Raw genomic sequence first — 17,928 nt, forward strand, 5'->3', positions numbered from 1 at the left:
TTTTTTTGCTTTTTTTTTTGCTTTTTATGATGGCATGCACAGTATAACTGCCTAGGGGCATGCTTATTATAGACTGTATTTTAAAGCTGATTAAAAATAAATTCTCCATGCCTATCTGAAACTTATTCCACAGAGAATCTTGTTTCATATCGGACGAGTAAAAGGATCTGTTGCTTAGTTAACTAGGTTCACCTTTTACCTCTGCACAGATTTAAAAACTCGTATCAAATTTCTATTGCACTTCATTTTTTATCCAATCTTTCTACTTTCATCAGAGAAAGCATTATCATTAATGTGACTTTGAAAAGTTTTATAACTAATGTGTACATGTGTATATGCATAGATATATATGTATAGTATTTTATTTCTACTTCACATAAAAATTAGGCAATCAAGTCTGACAGAAAGATCTTGGTACCTTAATAAACAGACTTCCCTTCACAATGACTCTGCAGCACACAGGCCCTGGCAAACTGTCAGGTGGCAGGATGAAGAGGTAAAGCACAGAATCTGCAAATTTTGGCCATGCCCATGAGAATAGGTTCTAGGCTTTCCAAGAACTTGTGGAGAAAATGAAACTTGGCAAGATCCATATGGAAATTCAGTTCATCTGTTTTCATTTTGCGCTGTCTGTCATCTAGTTTTTGATCACTAAATGAAAAAAAAAAAAGAAATTCTGCCATATGCATTCTATAAATTTCAATTTAGCTATCAGGTGTCACACCTGCCACAATTTTGTTTTTTGCTGTGTTTCAGACAACAGACATAATCGTTTGTGTATGTTACCAATGTTGGTTTGGGAAAGTGTATTTATGGTAGTATTTGCAGTAAGTCTGCTTGTTTCCATTGCAGTAGAATCCTACCGCTTGAAGCATAGGCAGTTATGTCAGCTTGTATAGGAAACATATTGTATAATGTTAATTAAATTGCAATATTTATACACTCTGCTCCTCCACTGAAATGCTGTGCGCCCTGAAACCGGCTGCTATGACATTTTGAACAACATCAAGCTACACAAGTTTCAGGCCCAGGTTCCCCTAAACAGAGTGGGATGGTTTACATTGCACATTTCTGGTTTGTCTGTCCCCACCGAGCGTGTGTTGCCATGCAAGGACAGGAAGGCAGCCAGGTTTGCTGTCCACCGCTTCCTCACGGGACTCATTTTCCCTGGCCACAATGGGTTCCTTTGGATGAGGTCAGTGATGGACTGTTGTGTGTGTGGCCGTTCAGAATTTTTTTGTTGCTGCATTTGCTTTGGCCATGAAATGCTGGCTGGGGCCAGCTTCTCATCACCCTCCCTCGGGTGCCACAATCCCACCCCAGCCTGGGGCTTTTGTCCCCAAGGCATTGCCCACACCTTCCTCACACCCACAAAGTCTCAATTATTACTTATTCTCTCCAAACCTCAGAAGGAGAATAAATTTATGCTGTTATTAGCCAGCAGGATTAATGGCAGCAAGTTATCTCTCCATGAGCTGTCAAATATATTTATACTGGCACTTCTTCCCCAGTTGTGGTTTCAGTTGGTTTTTTTCCTAGAAAACCATAAAAACAAACTTGAAAAATTCATAAATAAATTAATCTTCTTGCCAAGTGCAAGGATAAAGCTAGAGGTAGGTCAAATTTTGTTGGAAAACACTGATTGGGTGGCAATGAGTTTTCCTTGGTTCCATTTCAATTTCTCTGAATTGTTTGTGTCAAGAAGAGATGGATGGAAATTCAAATAAAAACTGAAACAGAAGTCAGGATGCTTTGCTGCGATTCAATATTTTGATATTTCAGTAGTTTAAATGGAAAGGATTTTTCTATTTGAAGATTTTTTTTCTTTAGTCTTTTATTTTTTAAGATGATATATTATGTTTTCAGGCAGTTCATGCTTTCTCATTTTGACTCAGTTTTTTTGGAACTGTTTCAGGCTTTTTGGAATTGCTGGAAAATCAGAAAAGCTTTGTGTGGTTATACACAGAGTACAAACATTAGCCTATTGATTTACCTGTTTTATTTCCTCTTTTCATGTTCTCTTTTTTAAAGTATAAATCTCTGAGCTATAATGTGAGACCAGGTATGCAACACAAAATGCAAGCATAATCTATTAAATATTATTCCCATAATAAAACACAAGTCATATAGTAGTCAGTTTAATGAAACAGCATGATGCCATGCATCATGTTGTATACCTGAATTTTGTTATTTTGAATTACAGGATCCTGAAGTTTTTATTTTAATTTCTTTTTTAGTTGGGAATTGCAGGGAAGATTAACAAATGCATACTAGTTCAGCTTTAATTTATGCCATAATTTTTTATGACACTTCATTGGAGGATTTTATACTTGCCCTTGGCTAGGTAAGTATTTCACAGGCTTTCCATTAATTACAGTAATTTTGAAAAGTTCTGTTTTGTGCTTTGATAAATTTTGGTCCAGGATTTGAGAAAAATGTAATTCACTTTGTGGAAATAATAGAGAGCATTCATAGGTTGGAAGTGAACATCTGTAGAGTGACTTACTGGATATATGATTTTTGCAACTGAGTTATAACAAGAAAGCAGCTGTGGAGGAAATTGTCATGTTGCATACTGATAAGCACTGTGCAGATGGGCCAGCCTTCTCACACATATTCACCCATGCATTCTGTCATACCTATCCAAAGGTGAGTGCATTACTCAGTAGAAGATTCGTAGATTTGTTAGCTTCTTACAGCAGACAATTTGGAAAAATATCATCATATTAGTGCTAAGGTTTATTTGGCAATGAAATTAAGACAACAATTAGCCTAAGGTAGTGCTTTTTCATTGCTTTTTGCTTCTCTGTGATTTCCTGGTATTTCACAAGCTTACGTATAATACATTTTATTGTCATTTCTTTCATAGAACAATGGCAAACTTCTATACTTCAAAGACACTCAGTCACTGCCAGCCCCACCTCTTGCTTTTGTACATGTCTGCTGCTGGAACAGTTCAGCTGATGATAGCAGTGCCAGCACCCCATTGCCAAGCACATTCCAGCTTACCCTATGTACCAAGTTTCTTTCTTGTGTGCTTTCAGCAGAACATCTACTAAAGTGTAAAAATATACAGTGTATTATACCTGCATCTCTAAGCAAGCTGAAGCACCACGATATACCTATTAATAAAAATGTTGAGAGTCAGGTATATCAGGGCATGTATCTCCTGCTTTTTTAGAAGCTGACACATTTAATCAATTAAATTCCAGTGCTCTATTCATAGCTCAGGTTTTTTATGGTACAAAGATTTGCATTCCAATTAGTGCTCGCAAAGAAAGTTTTCCTGTTAACCTGATCAGTAGTGTTTGCCCCTCCTCGGTGTCTTTCTTATTCCGTTGAGACTGCAGCAATGTGTCAGGAAGAGCATCTTTGTTACCTTCTGATTGAACAAAACTCTCTTAGGCTTCCTTTGAAATCTTGAGGGTTTGTCACTTGAGATGTTATTTTTTTAAGCATGAACAAATCTTGTCAGCCTAAGCTGAGAAATCAGCTGCATTTTATCAGCACTTTGGGATCAAACTTCACATTCGGTATTCAGCGCTGGGTGCTGTGTGTGAGACAAAACTAGAGGTTACAGTCTGCTTTAGAAAGATCATCTCTGGTGGCAGGAGGGATAAGTTTCTTAGTGTTTACAGGATACATCTACAAAAAAAAAAAAAAAAAACTCAGATACTTCCATTTGTGTGATATGTAAAATGCTTAATATCTTGCAACATTTGCTTATTTACGTAGGCACATTATGTTGAATTAACTACTGCTTCTTTGACTTAAAGTGCCTTGAATCCACACACTACTTTTAAAAGAGAATTAATTGGCATCATAGGCCTTTTGTAATTAATCCTCCTTAAGACTGAGGTAATGCTGCTTTGCAGCAGGTCTATCACTTACCCAATTACATACTGATTGCTGCACTCCCTGGTCTTCCATCTGGATATCTGTAGAGCTCTGGAACTCAAAGAGCTGCATGCTCAGTCCCATCTGGAGAAGCATCAGAAAAGCAAACGTCTACAAGATGTTGGAGTAAATAAAACCAAGATGGTAATTCCTGCTCTGACTCCTAGTGCCAAGTCAAAGGAAAAACGCTCTGTGATAGTGACTGAAGAGAGTACAGGACTAAGTTTTGATTAGTGCTCCCAACATCTGCCCATTTCCTTGGGAAATGGAGAGTACTTTGGCAAGCCATTCTACCAACGCACAATGCATTTACCAACACACTGAAAAGTTTCTCACAAATTGCTGTAACCCCACAGGCACCCAAGAAAAGGTGCCAGGCTCCCAAGATACCATAAAGGAAAAAAAACATGCTTTCTAGATAAACGCTGAGAGCCAACCAGGGGGAGACTTCTAAGAGTGACCATAAATTATATGGCCTGGCAGAAAAGTGAGAGGTCTTCATGCACAGTTGTTTCTGAGTCCATGCTGCGGAGCTTGTAAAAGCCAGGAATGGAAGCTGGTCCCAAGGCTGAGCCATAGGTCAGTGCTATAGTGCAGAGAGAGCATCGGGGCTGAAGTGCTGCCTGGCATCCACAATGAGAATCTATAGATGTGGGCATTGATGGGCTAATTTTGACTTGCAAACGTGTAAGAAATGCCAATAATTTTTAAAGCATATTTTGTACTGTGGGTACAAAGTGAGATCTGTGAGTGTGGGTGCCATAAAGAGAGCTCATGGCAAAGCAAATGGTTTGTTTCAACAGGCTTATTTCAAGACAGATTTCATCCTTAGATTTGTCCTTCTAACCAAGCCTTCTTCCATTTCTAAGGCAGTAATTTCTCACCCAGTGGCAGCACTGTATATTACAGGCCTAGCTAAACTTAATACCCATGTGGAACTAGTACAGTCCTTGCTTGTTGTTGCTGTCTTTCAAGTTTAGCCTCTTTCAGTATTCTAGGCAGCAAAGTTATCCCACCACTTCAAATGTAGGGAAGAAAAAGGGTTTCCACATGGACATTTTGTCACTTCAAATGAGCATCAAACAACTTAGCAGAACGACCACTTTCTCCAGCATAAAATTCTTCAGCACTGCCTTTCCTTCCAGGATTGCATTTTAGCAAGCATTCACAGCTCATCAAATAAAGCAGCAATGCTGCACTTTGTGCAAGCATTTGCAGATAAATGAATCCAAGGAAAAAAAACAACAAAAAAGCAAACCCACCCCCAACTTTTTATTTCATCCTCCAGAATTCTTTCTCCTGAAACCATAATGCTAGTCCTCCAAAGCTCTACAAAGCCAAATCCAACTGACTGTGGAAATGCCAATATAAGACATTATCCTGTTTATAGTAAAGACTGCTGTAAGTGAGCAGTGTGTCTTCCAGGCTGCTCTCATGGCAGTTTAGAAACAGAGCTGGCAAAACACAGCTGAGTTATGGGAGAAGCATCATGGCAGTTTAGAACAGCAAGTCTCAGGCCTACTGCCAGTTCTAAGAGGCATCACATAAAGCATGGTGAGAAAAATCACTGAGCTGACATGCAAAAATTTGCACTGGGTTTCTGACCAAAATAGCCAACTATGAAGTCAAACAAACAGACTCTGTAAATTCAATGGTTAACATGGGAATTTCTGTAAATCAGCTTTAGGAAGTGGTGTGGAAGCCCTTACTTCTGTTTAACATAGTCTAGCACTGACTTCTTTTCCTCATGTTAAAATCTTCCTGTAGACAAGCCTAATATACTAATAAAACATCAAGATTTCTTCAAGTTTAGAAGACATCGTCATACAGAGTAGTTCAAATCAGCTCCTTTTGTCCTTGTATACATTACATCAGAGAGCAAAAAATATTAAATATTTCTTATTTCATCTAGGATCTTGAGCACACACATGAAAAGATGTTTTAAAGAAATGCTTAAAAATCTTTCTCTCATAATGTAGACCAGTGTGAGAACCTAAGAAAAGAATAAATTACAAGCATGCATAACAACGTGTCAGTTTACAAACTGTGCACTAGTTAAGCATGAAGAGAAGACTTAAGGCATTATATGTGGAAGGAATAACTAAAAATTGTGTTATTCTAGGTTTAAATCCCACCGTTATAATTATTTTTAATGTTTTTTTTATATGCTGTTGGGTAATAGTTGGTCCACACCCTGGCTGTTCTCGAAGGAACTGCTCGTGCAGCAGTTGTGCTGGCTAGCCTCTAATACAGTTATGGTCACTTAACAATTTGGAAGTTTACTTTAAGTGACATTTAAAATTGAAATTTCAAGTACGTTATTCTACTATGTTCTCTCTTGCTATTGTTCAGTAAAATGCCGTATTCAAGGAAATGCGTGAAATTACAATTCAAAGACTGTGATAAGAATGGATTAGTTTTGTACCATTTTTAGCTCTCATTACAATTTTTGTTGGAAGACTAAGTCCACAGATTGAGTATAAAGTATCTTAGGCTTTAAATTCAGTGATAAGTCATTGCTAGGACAGAGAATTTTGTGATAACACGGACAGAAGATTAATCCACTCTGATGACAGCCTTGCAAGTCTGTGAGGAGCAGAACACAGAGCAAGATTTATCCCTTGCATTGACAAGGATGGTAAGTGGAATGGGAAGTAGAACAAATGAGTCCATTTGCATGACAACCTAAGACTGTAATCATATGGTTCCACTCAAATCCTACAGTAATGGACCATAAAGAAAAAAGCATAAACAAGACACATAATTTAAAACTGTATTGTACTCATCAACCTTTCCAGTGTCTAGAAAACATAATCAGGGAAGAAAAATTAATTTCAGTCTGCTAAATTACACTGTAAATGCAGAGGGGATACAACAGAATTGTTCAAACAAAGTTATTCCTGTGGCTTTCATAAGTTTGAATAAATTCATTCTACTCTGTATTCACAGAGATGAAACTATCAAACTAGATCCTCAGCTTACATAAAGCAGCACAGTTCCCTTGGCTTCAGTGAGCTCAAAATCTTCTCAAAATCTCCAAGGAAACCCTCTTCTTGATAGGGCAGCTTTGAAAATACTGAAATAAAAGATAATTTGAGATACCTAGGGGAGAATTTTAAAGACTGGAGATCGGCAAACAATGTGAAATATAGAATAGCATATGCACACATGCATCTTCCACATCCCTGTAGTTCCCTGAAACATACTGGAACTGCTCACACACATCCGTTCGTTAGCCTAGACATTTCCAGGATGCTGGCTGTCAGGCTGTAGGGAAGGGATTTGTGAGCTAAGTTCAGCATATGATCAATTGAATTAAAGCAACTGTGATGAGTGTTAGGGTTACAACTTATATAACGGTGTATCATGCATACACTAGAAATCTGTAGTTGTTTTATTCTTTACATAATTGAAACAATGCAAACCAAGGCATAAGCACCAAGTAAGTGTGATGTCATTATTGGAAAGCTCTTGAATGCTTTGTCCAAAGGTCAAAATCAGAATTACATTAATTTAGTCATGAACCTTTGCACTTTCTCATCTAAACAATGGAATCTCATTTTAATTTCCTTTTACTTTAAATACTGGCATTTCTGTGAAGGAAGTAACATATGAATATCTGCACGTCTCCTTTCCTGCAACCTTAAGAAAAAAGCTGTATCATACAATATAATCAGCACTGACTCTGCTACATACACAGAGCAGCAGTGCATTTTGAAAGTACTTTAAAAAGTTAATGTGAAAAATCTGAATTAGTAAGTGAAAGCTTCAACATACCAGTTCAAGGAGTACATGAATAGGATCATTGTATTTCAGTTCTTTCAAGAACAAGCCTTATAGCCATGCATGAGGAAATTTTCCACTACCTTTAGCTCACAGGCAGGAATTTATTCAGGAACTGCCTGCCATACCTCAGTGTTCATGTGATGAACTATGTATGACAGAGGCAAATACATATATCTTGCTGCTTTTTGAGCATTGCAGACTATATTCCATTCTGGTTTTGTCATTATACTAATGTGCAGAACAGACTTTAAAACAATTTAAGCTAATCATCCTAAAGGCCAAATGTTCCTCTGTGAGTGAGTGTGAGAGAACTTTGACAGTGTGTTCATGCAGAGCTTAATGTGGAACATAGATTTGAATTTACTGAACTGACTGAAGAGGCTTCTTGTCCTTATAGGAGCACTTAACACAGTATCAATGCCACTTAAAAATAATAAGGAATAAAGGATGGGAGGACTCAAATTAAACTGCTCACCAGCTACCTCTGTTCAACCTCTTATTGTCATATGGAAGTCTAATAATTTTAATGTCTCTGCTATAACATTGTTTCTCATGCCTTGTGTCACAGTATTGCAAATTCCCTGCTTTATTCACAGGCTTTGCTTTTCTGGTCTCCCTTTCTAGCATCTGTGTGGGTTTCAATGATAACCTTGATCTAGGTTAGCAGTGCTGTGCAACGCAAAACAGAAGTGGTAACAGACTGGACTGGTTCTTAACTGTTATTATAAAATATCTCCTTCTTTTATGATCTTGATTTATGACATATTTTATGACGTTGTTGTAGAAATACATGGGGCCATGTTTAAAAGGAAGCTGTGCCTCATGTAAACCGGGAAATTTCTGCTGCATGGGTAAAGGAGACTGTTACTTCTTGAGATGGCTGAGATAGGCAGGGTGTCTCAAAGTCCATGTCATGGCCAGGAGCTGCAAATGGCTCAGTTCAACAATACCAAGTAGTACCTGTACAACCAAACCTACTGGAAGTCCATAATCCCCTACTAGATGAGACTCAACCAGAATGCCAGAATGAATGGGACAGCCAGTCCATAAGCCAAAACAGTTGGATACATGGGATTGGTGAGGAGCCAGTGCAGATGGCAATGGAGGGCTGGAGACTGCAAGTCTCTGCTTGGGTGCTGATGTAGATGGTGAATGGGATGTGTCAGACATGCAGTTCTCTCCTTACTTGTCTCATGTTAGATTGTTGCTGCAAGAGAAAGGGAGTCTTCCAAAACATACTGTTAGCTTCTGGGATCCTGTCCCCTCTCTAGAGATATCCCTTTTACTCCTGAAAGATGAGATTTACCTACAAACATAGAGACTTAATTTTGTTTGGAAGGATTATTTGTATATGGGAGTAAAATGTGAATTTCCTGCATGCATTTGCACTAATAAATCCTTAGCACTCAACTGTTTGCAGAAAGTGGACAAAGACTAGTCACGAATGTTGTCAAAATGGAATTTGCTTTTAACTTCAAATGAATATTCATTAATAATTTCCTCCACTATTTGCTCACCACTCATATTTAATGATATGGGAAATGGGATGAATAACAAGGTGCTGAAATTTGCTGACAATACAAAATTATTTAGGTTAATATAAACCAAGGAGCAAAGTAAGGAATTTCAAGAGGAGCTGGTGAAACCTGAGGATCTGAATAACAAGATACCAGATGAAGTTCAGTGCAGACAAGTACAAGATAATGAACATTGGAATAAATTATTTTAACTACTTGTATGTATTGATGGGGTGGAATTGGCTGTAACCTTTCTGGGTTAGGATGAATGTACTGTCCAGCAGTAGTGAGGAAGGAAAAAAGGCCACTAGCTACTCCTGGGAAAGGGATGGTCCAGATCAGAAGGATCTCTTTCTGTCCTACTTCAGCCAGAAGCAGGGCTTATGTAATATAGAAATAGTGACCCCCAGACCTAGGTGCAGGAGTTGAAGCCGGGAAGAAAAATCCCTAGATTTGCTTATTTATAATTCATTTTTCATATTGAGGATGGAATTGCACCAATTTAAGCTAGAAGGGAACTTTGAAAGGACATAGTCAAAATAAACAACTCCAGAGGACAGGGTAGACACATTAAAAGTTGTCTGAAAGATGCAAGATAAATAGAGTTTACTTTTACAGTCAAAAGAGCATCAGCATCATAGAAAAGAATATTAAACTCTATGATGGGCATATTTAAAGTTTCTTCAAGACATGCCACAATCCAGCAGCTAGCATTAGAGAAATAAAGGTTTAGCAATGAGTAATTAGATTTAAATTAAGATACTAAGCTTTTCATTGAAGCAACTGAGATTCATTTCTGTAGTGGTGGTCTAACCAGCATACTACAGGATTTAATTTTAATCTGCTTCAACAGGACTTGCCAGAGCTCAGCCATCAGTCCCATAACACCACAGGAACATGAACTTCTAGCATGAAGAATTGAATGAGAATACTGCTCTAATTCACTGTCTCAGGCAACAACAAAGCCTCAACTTTTCGGTAGCTGCTCCAAACTCTCTGCTGTGTACTACTGGGTTCCAGAAGAAGCTCTTTCTAGAGTCAGTCCACATGAGCAACATGGTTTGCCAAGTAACTGGGATGCTAGAAAAGCAATAAAATAATAGCAGGGATGTCCCTGCTGTTCCTTCTGCCCTTCTTTCTCTTTCAAAGCATTGTCCATGCTGTAATTGAGTGGAGGGACCTCTCTTGTGATCTGTTGGCTACTGCCAACTTTTCTCCAAACTTTACAACTTCCTAGTGAATTGCCATATTCCTGAAACCTTGAATGAAGGAGATGATATCACAGAATATTACAGAACAATTGGTTTCTTGGCCCACACATCACAGAAAACCTTCTGCCTGGGAAGGGATAATGTAAAAAGTCATTGATGATACAGCTGTTGTTTTAATGCAGGTGTTTTGTTTTGACTTACAGCACTCTTGGCAGTTCACAGTATGAACTTTCTGCTCTAAGTCCTAAATAATTGTCCAACATTTTCCTTTTCTAAGTATCATTTTGTTCCCTTCCATGGTCCTCAAGCATTTTTCCTTCTCCACTTCTCAGATAGGAAGTGTACAAATTCCTGAGAAGTCACTGGGAGAAAGGAGAAAGGGATGCAGCTGGTGGGAGGTAGTGAGGCAAGAATGGGGACAGGGTTCCCCCTGAAGGCTCTGACCATGGGCAGGACAGTGAGAAGGAGAGCAGAGCACAAAAGCAGCAGAGAGCAGGCACTCCTAGGAGCTGTTAACCAGGACATTTGTAACTGTGAGGGACTGAGATGATCTCCTGCAGAGATGGGACTCTCATTAGCACTACCATAGCATGACTGGTCTCAGGAGAACATAAACAGACATGAAAACTGAATTACTTTACCCCTTTTACCTGTAAGGATCTTTACACTTAGACTGTACATCTCTTCTGTATTATAGCAGATGTGGAAACAGAGCAGTTAATCTGACTTTCAGAAGCATTGTATTAACTTAAAATTCCCTCATTTCATGACTTCATCCTAGGTAAAGCAAAGAGCAGAAAGAAACTGTCTCTGAACACCTAAATGTGCAATTTCTTTCAGACGGACATAGGTAATGCAGATTTAGTAGAATGTGTGCATGCATATGTTTGTGTGTGTTTGTGTGTTTATTGCTTCAGAATTGCCTGCAGTTGCATCATCCCAAGAGATACATTCAGCCTTGTATGCTCAGGTGGAATATGATGTTTGCCCATAAAATGATAAGGATTCATGAGGCACTCAGACAGGAAGGTGAGGTGAGGCAGTTATAAAACAGATGCTAACACTACTTTTGAGCTAGAGTCCTCTGAGGGCTACTCTATGACAGGCTAGTCTGCATTAAAAAAATATTTTTCCTGTTTTTTTTTGTTTGAAAAAAAATTGTAACCAACCATGGAAATTAATTATTTTGATCTGACATTTAAGTACATTTTCAGTTGTATCCAGATTTTATTGACTAGAAAAAAAACCACTATAATTGCTCCAATGACTCGGATAAATGAGATGTTGCTGAAGTAGTATAAAGATCATCTAAATTCTCGGTTTGGAACCAGTAAATTAACTTGATATTTAAAAAATAATAATAATTAAAAAAAATGGCAAGCATAGAGAAAAAGCTTTATCCAAAGTATTTGTGCATGCTCAGTCTGTTTTACATCCCATTTTTCTTTTGGCAGCAAACTTGGTGATTCAATTGAACAGTCATTTGTCAAAATAGGCAAGGGCAGAAAGGAAAGATCATGATCATCTTTTTATTATTGGCATTAAATATTTATCAACCCAATTCAGTTACAGACACATATATGCGTTTATGTGATAGAGATAAATGTCTGAGCGTGTCCATGCAAGCACATGTGGCTATTCTGCACATGCAGAGTGGATTATAGAGGAGCACATTGTAGTTGGGCTAGACACTGGAGTCTGAGGGTGCTGAATATACTTAGAACTCAACAGCAAGGAGGCTGAAGATGTTGGAACGAACCCTACCTGGAGCATTCAGGAGCTCTCAGTCTCATAAACACTCTCACCATCCCCTCTTGGGATAATCCCTAGTGATTTGAAAGCAGGGTCTGCAACCTGTGGCAGATAGATTTGTAAGATGCCCATCAGATGACATTTTTAATTTCCTGCTAAGTGGCATGCTTAACTTGTAATTTGAGAAAGAAATATATATCCTTATATAGCACACTTGTTTTTCCCCACTGTAATATGAAACTGCACATGGGGTGAGACTGGATTCCAACTAGGAGTCCAAGTTTGATCACACCAAGGGAATAAATACATTTAATACAGTTGATTCATTCAAAGGAAGCATGTCTAATACTGGATCTGCTCAGTTTTTGCTCCTTCTTTTTGTTCTATAGGCAGTTTCTGGAATGAAATTGGTTGGTTTATATTTATGTATATTTATCTTCTGAAACCTGCGTAAGACTGAGCTCTAGGAAGTGTTAACTTCCATCCATCATCAGCTCTGGGTATTAATTTCGTAGCATTGTCTGCACAATCAGCATCTCCGTTGCCTTTAAAACCACTGTGAATAAATACACCTCTTCACAATGAGAAGCTTGGAAAACACCCAGTAGTTTCTAAACGGGTGGTTTGAAGTCAAGAATGTTAACCTGTGTATACTCATTTGCTTATGGCCTCCTAACTCAGTCTTGCAAACATAAATGATACCATTTATGAAACAAACAACATATTTAAGTACAGAATTGTGGCTTTGCTTCCCAGGAGTAAGACTGGAAAGGCTGTCTTTTGGAGTGTTTCCACAAACCATTTTTTAATGCTTCTTTATTTCAAGGCAAACAGGAATGGATTCTGCAGTACTGACATTTCACATTCTTGTACCCCTTTGTTTTTTGGTTTAGACATAATCTCTAGTCTGGGAATATGCATGTTTTTGCCTATCACTCCTCCCTGCTTATAAAGAGAGGCACCCATCAATACTTCAGATTTATGACACCTTATTTTTTTTTTCTCAGCATATTTTGAAAATTTTTACAGCACAAATTTGAAAGTGTCTACTTTCTCATGTCTTCATCTGCTCATCTTCACTTCTTTAACTCTTTATCCCTAAACACCAATAGATATTATCAGTACATCCTCCTGGTTTAATCTCAAAAATGTCTCAGAAATCTTCCCTTTCCTCTTCATTTTCCCCATAAAATCTTTCTCAAGCCCATCCTTCTCCACACCCATGCCTACTGCGACCTTGCTGTCTTCAGCCTCTAACTGATACTCATATTAACCAGTTTTCAAAGCAGTCTAATGCAAAAGTAATCCACTTCTCCTAGTATTGAGATCTCATTAAGATATTCCTAAATCCCTCTTCTTCACTGTCTCCCTGTTGCTTTCTAAATCTGATCAAAGCTCCTTTTATCACCCAGAGTTCCTCTTGACCTAACCTTCCTTCTTCTGTCCTTGTTTTGTTCTTTCACATCTTTCTTCTTTATGTGCTCCCTCCTCACCCGTTGCTGGTCACAACGTAAACTGCTTGCCAGTTAGACCTGTGCACTGACTTTGAAGTTGTCCACTATACCTGTGAGTCAAGTAAGTAGTTCAGCAATCCTATTTCAGATGGAAAGTAACCTGATGTGGCTGGCACAGTTCCCTAGGTAAGTTTGAACTGTTGACTACTAAAAAGCAAGTTATCTTGTGCTTTTCTAGCAAAAAGGAAAGGAGACATTTTTCTTCTTATGGTGAGATTATGATTTTTCTGAGTCATCCACAATTTTTCCTGTGTCCTTAGGCCTTCAACAGAAAAATAAATTGAATGTTTCTACTATAAATTTACTATCACTATGATTCATGAATTGCTGTCCAAACAGTCTATCCATACACCCCTTGCAGAAAGCTGTTGTCTAGGTGAAATTGGAACATACATCTCTGAATTTTAAAAAAAATGTTTCCAGCTCTTAAGACCTGAATTTTAGGTTGCAACTTCTTGCTCTTTCCACTTGCTTGCTATCAAACATTTCTTAGCTTGATTTTGTGGAGTAAAAAGACATGGCACAATAAGAAAATTTCTGCATTATAGGCTTTTCAAATCCATCCTTTACTAGTCCACTGAAATTCAGTAGCAGAATCTATAAGTTAATTGAGACAAGCCACACTTACTGTACAGTGCATGTCAGCACAAAGGACAGGACATGCAGATCAAAGCTTTCCTCAGTTCATTTGACTTTCTGCTCCACTGTGCATTAGATTAAGGGAAGACTTAACATAACAAACTATCTCCTAGTCCCTTCCTCTCTTCCCCTTTAAGTCCTCCTCCCTCACAAAATCAAACAGGAGAAAAACAATCTTCCTACACCTGCACCCTTTGTTCAGTATTCTGCAGTTCATCAAAAATTAACATCCGGTTACTGGAGCTTCCTCTCTCTTTCCCAAGGTGCTACAGAAGTAGCTTGTGCCAAGGAGACACCTACGTGCTATTTCTACTTGCCTCACACCACCCTGGCCTGGGTAGAGTTTAACTCGTTGAATTCCAGCCAGCAGCAGTCACGAAGCTGGAAAATTGTGGTGAGCAAATAGTTCCTAATAAGTTCAGAAAAAATGTTGCCATATCCACAGATAGCTCCTAGGAGCAGGCTGATGCCTTTTTATCATTTCCTACCAAAGTTCCAACTTCAAAACTTTCTAGTCAGACATGAGATACTTTGTCATTGCACAGGCTCACATCCATTTTAGTTTAGAGATATTCTCCGTTCTTCCAGCAGCATGCCTGTTTGTGCATGTCCTTCTGCTTCCATCTATAAAGACAGGCATACATCAATGCTTCAGTTTTACCATTCTTCAATATATGAGTTGGCATCTCCAGAAAGCTGGGAAGTGATGATATGCACATCATCCATAACAAGATTAGAGAAAATATTGCCACATTCATGCATAATATAAGTACGTGCTGAAGACTCGCTGATTAGAATGCTGTAATGAGGACAGAACTGCTCTCATGTCTAACACAAAGGCATGCAAAATGCTGTACCAAATTAGCTATAACGAATATGTCCTATCACGGAACACCCTGTTTCAGTCCCACGAACTCATGGAAGCTTCAGTTCAGTTTGGCTCCTGAGATTCCCGGCCATACAATTGGCTTCCTGCCTCTTTCCTCCTGGCCTATATGTCTTTGTTTTTCTCACAAAGCAGAGTTCAGTGGATTTCCTGTACCTCCTCACAGGCCATTACCCTTAAAGAAACATTGCTTGGCTGCAGTAAGGGTTGGTCTCAAAACTGAAGCAAGCCATAGGAAGAACAATTGCAGTCAGCCAAGATTGTCTCCAAAAAAATAAGTCTGGGGGCTCAGATATACTCAGCACACCAGGAAAAGGTGTGGAAGGAAGCATGTAGATGGTTACTTCTGAGCTTGTGAACCTTAAGTTTGTTACTCATCTCCTCTACCTCTTCCTTACCCTCCCTGATCTGCTCCACCATTTCTGCTTCTTCGTTACTCCTGCCAGCAGACTGCGGCTCACCCCTTCCATCTGCATCCTCCCCCTGCCCCAGGCACCCTCCCAAGCAGCTACTTTAACCCATGTCCCTCTAACCTGCTCACCGCTGGATCTTCTCTGATATCCCCTGCAAGACTCAGGCTCCTGCTTCTCTTTTACTTTCTTGTTTATTTCCTTCTTATTTATACCCTATTTGCCAGGAGACCAAGTCCTCCACCCCTTCTGACCCTCCCTGTCCTGCATGTGAGTCTCAGGAGCTTTTGGAAACGTGAAACTTGGGACAAAGGGCAATTTCAGGGCAGTGCCTGCACCAGGACATTGCTTTCCTGACAGGCATGTGTGCGTATTTTGCACCTGGTGATACATTTTAAGGCAGGGAGTTTTTTTTCTGTGGCACAGGGGCTCTGCACTGGGCACTGCACAGCAACAGCATCACCAATGAAACTGCTTCCATTCCTAGGTAGGTGAAATCTCCTTCCCTGGGGAGCGAATGGCAGGTGGGAAAGGAGCAGGGTCCAGCAAGGAGACCTATGGGGACAGTGATGGGAGCTGGAGAGAAATGAGTGGGTTGGAGATGGTGGAAAGCTGCTGGGTGTGCGGGACTGAAAATCTCTATAGCTTCAATCAGTGCTTGCTACCAGATTCTGTAATTGCATGGCTAGTATCATCTCAAAATCAAAGCCCACAAATGCCAGCCTTTATCTCACTGTGGGTTTTGTTCAGTAAAAAAGCAAAAATATTGTGGTTTTCTGTGAATTTGTTTTGATTTTTTTTTTCCTCTCTCTCTCCATCTGCTTGGGAGATTTTTACTTTTCAAATGTTACAAACAGTAAAATTACAACAGAATCCCCCAGGTTTCTATTTTAATCTCTGTGAGATGGTCTATCCTCTCAAAAACAGAGGGAAAAGATGAAACTTGGTGACACCTAAAGGGATTTGGATTATATATAATTGCTAAAAACATGGTGTGTAATTTTTAGTCTGATTTTTCATAGAATTTTAATTTGTTCAAGAAAACAACACCTCAGTGAGATTTTCTAAAGTAACGAAACCTGTAATTGCAACACTAGGCTAGCAAATATCCAGAATAATATTTGGGTAGGGAAAAGCAGAGCTGCAGGGGAAGATAGCATCCAAAAGGGGCTTTGTGTTCTGCAACTTTCATTATGTCCTACTAACAATTTATAAAGCACAAAGTAAAAAAACTCACTTTCCCTTCTGAGTTAAGTGTAATACTAACCTGTTACAGGGTGTGTATAATTATTCAGTGAGCCATTTGTTTTCTCAAAGGGAGAGATTCTTTTTTTTGTGCTGAAAACCATATGCAGTCATACAATGGGAAAGTAGCTATACTGTTTAGAAATCCCTTAGTGAATGGAAAAAGAGAAGATAGTGCTTTCAAAACATGAAAACAGTATTCTAAGAGATTAACTTTAAATATTTTGGAGAATTTTTTAAGCACCAATGCCATAATGGAGTCAAATATTGTGACATGTCATTTTAATCTCTCAGACCATTAAAATGACATGCATGTGTTAGCTACACAAGTATGGAAGTACTTATAAAAATAAAAAATCTGGTCAGGGGAACCCTCTTTGGTATTTTTCACTTGATATGTGTAGGGTAGTTTGGATTACACTTAATACATAATTCAGAGTGCAAATAAATGTCTGTGCTCTTTTGGAAAGTACTAGAGAGCTTTGAAAACCTTTCAAAGGTTTTCCCCAGATCACTGAGCAACTTCTACATTATTTACCAGTTTTATACTGGTTGAGCTCATGCACAAGTTCTTTTAATCCACAGTGTCTGCTGTTTCTAGCCTCTGGGTAGTTTTATCTAAGTCCCTCTAGATGGTGGCCCTTACCCCATCCTGCAGTACAGCTGATTCTGTGTTGATATTAAGTTTACTGGTATACACCAATTTTATGAGTACCTTTTGACCATATACAATTCTAGAGCTCAGAATGAAGTTTTAAGAAAAAGAAAATGTCTGATTTTCCTTTGTTTCAGTTCTGATTTCCAGTCTGCTGGACTATGGCTGCACTTCTGCAAGCTGCAACGTGACATGCCACAAAGATGCCAGGTGTGAAGTTCAGGGTGGGACAACAGGCTGCTATTGCTCTCAAGGATATACAGGGAATGGCATAACATTTTGTTACGGTAAACAGATTTTATCTTTATGCATTTCTGTTACGTGCTTGCTTGAAATCTTACTCAGAAGCCCATTAGCGCAAGGATTAAATGTTATGTCACATCTTACACGAACATGTTCTCAAAGCCAAAAACGTA

At 38.8% G+C, this 17,928-nt stretch overlaps 1 protein-coding gene and 1 long non-coding RNA gene across 4 annotated transcripts in view; one reads left to right on the forward strand and one right to left on the reverse strand.

Annotated features, from left to right (window-relative positions):
* Positions 1 to 1,984: 1,984 nt before the first annotated feature.
* Positions 1,985 to 15,787, reverse strand: LOC127387171 (uncharacterized). Its single transcript, XR_007890063.1, has 3 exons — positions 15,736 to 15,787; positions 3,892 to 3,981; positions 1,985 to 3,645 (listed from the first exon to the last, which is right to left on the reverse strand). It is a non-coding gene; the product is annotated as an uncharacterized LOC127387171 (long non-coding RNA).
* The window catches only part of ADGRL4 (adhesion G protein-coupled receptor L4), a 76,013-nt gene continuing 73,486 nt past the window's right edge, over positions 15,402 to 17,928 (forward strand). The window contains exons 1-3 of one of the 3 annotated variants that reach the window (XM_051625161.1): positions 15,402 to 15,518; positions 16,039 to 16,099; positions 17,650 to 17,799. In XM_051625161.1, coding sequence (XP_051481121.1) covers positions 16,078 to 16,099; positions 17,650 to 17,799 — 172 coding nt within the window. In that variant the 5' untranslated portion in view covers positions 15,402 to 15,518; positions 16,039 to 16,077. Of the gene's footprint in view, positions 15,519 to 15,551; positions 16,100 to 17,649; positions 17,800 to 17,928 lie in introns of those variants that run through there. The other 2 variants (XM_051625162.1, XM_051625160.1) reach the window with 2 other exon arrangements.

Source organism: Apus apus, chromosome 7 (assembly GCF_020740795.1).
Source record: "Apus apus isolate bApuApu2 chromosome 7, bApuApu2.pri.cur, whole genome shotgun sequence".
NCBI lineage: Eukaryota > Metazoa > Chordata > Aves > Apodiformes > Apodidae > Apus > Apus apus.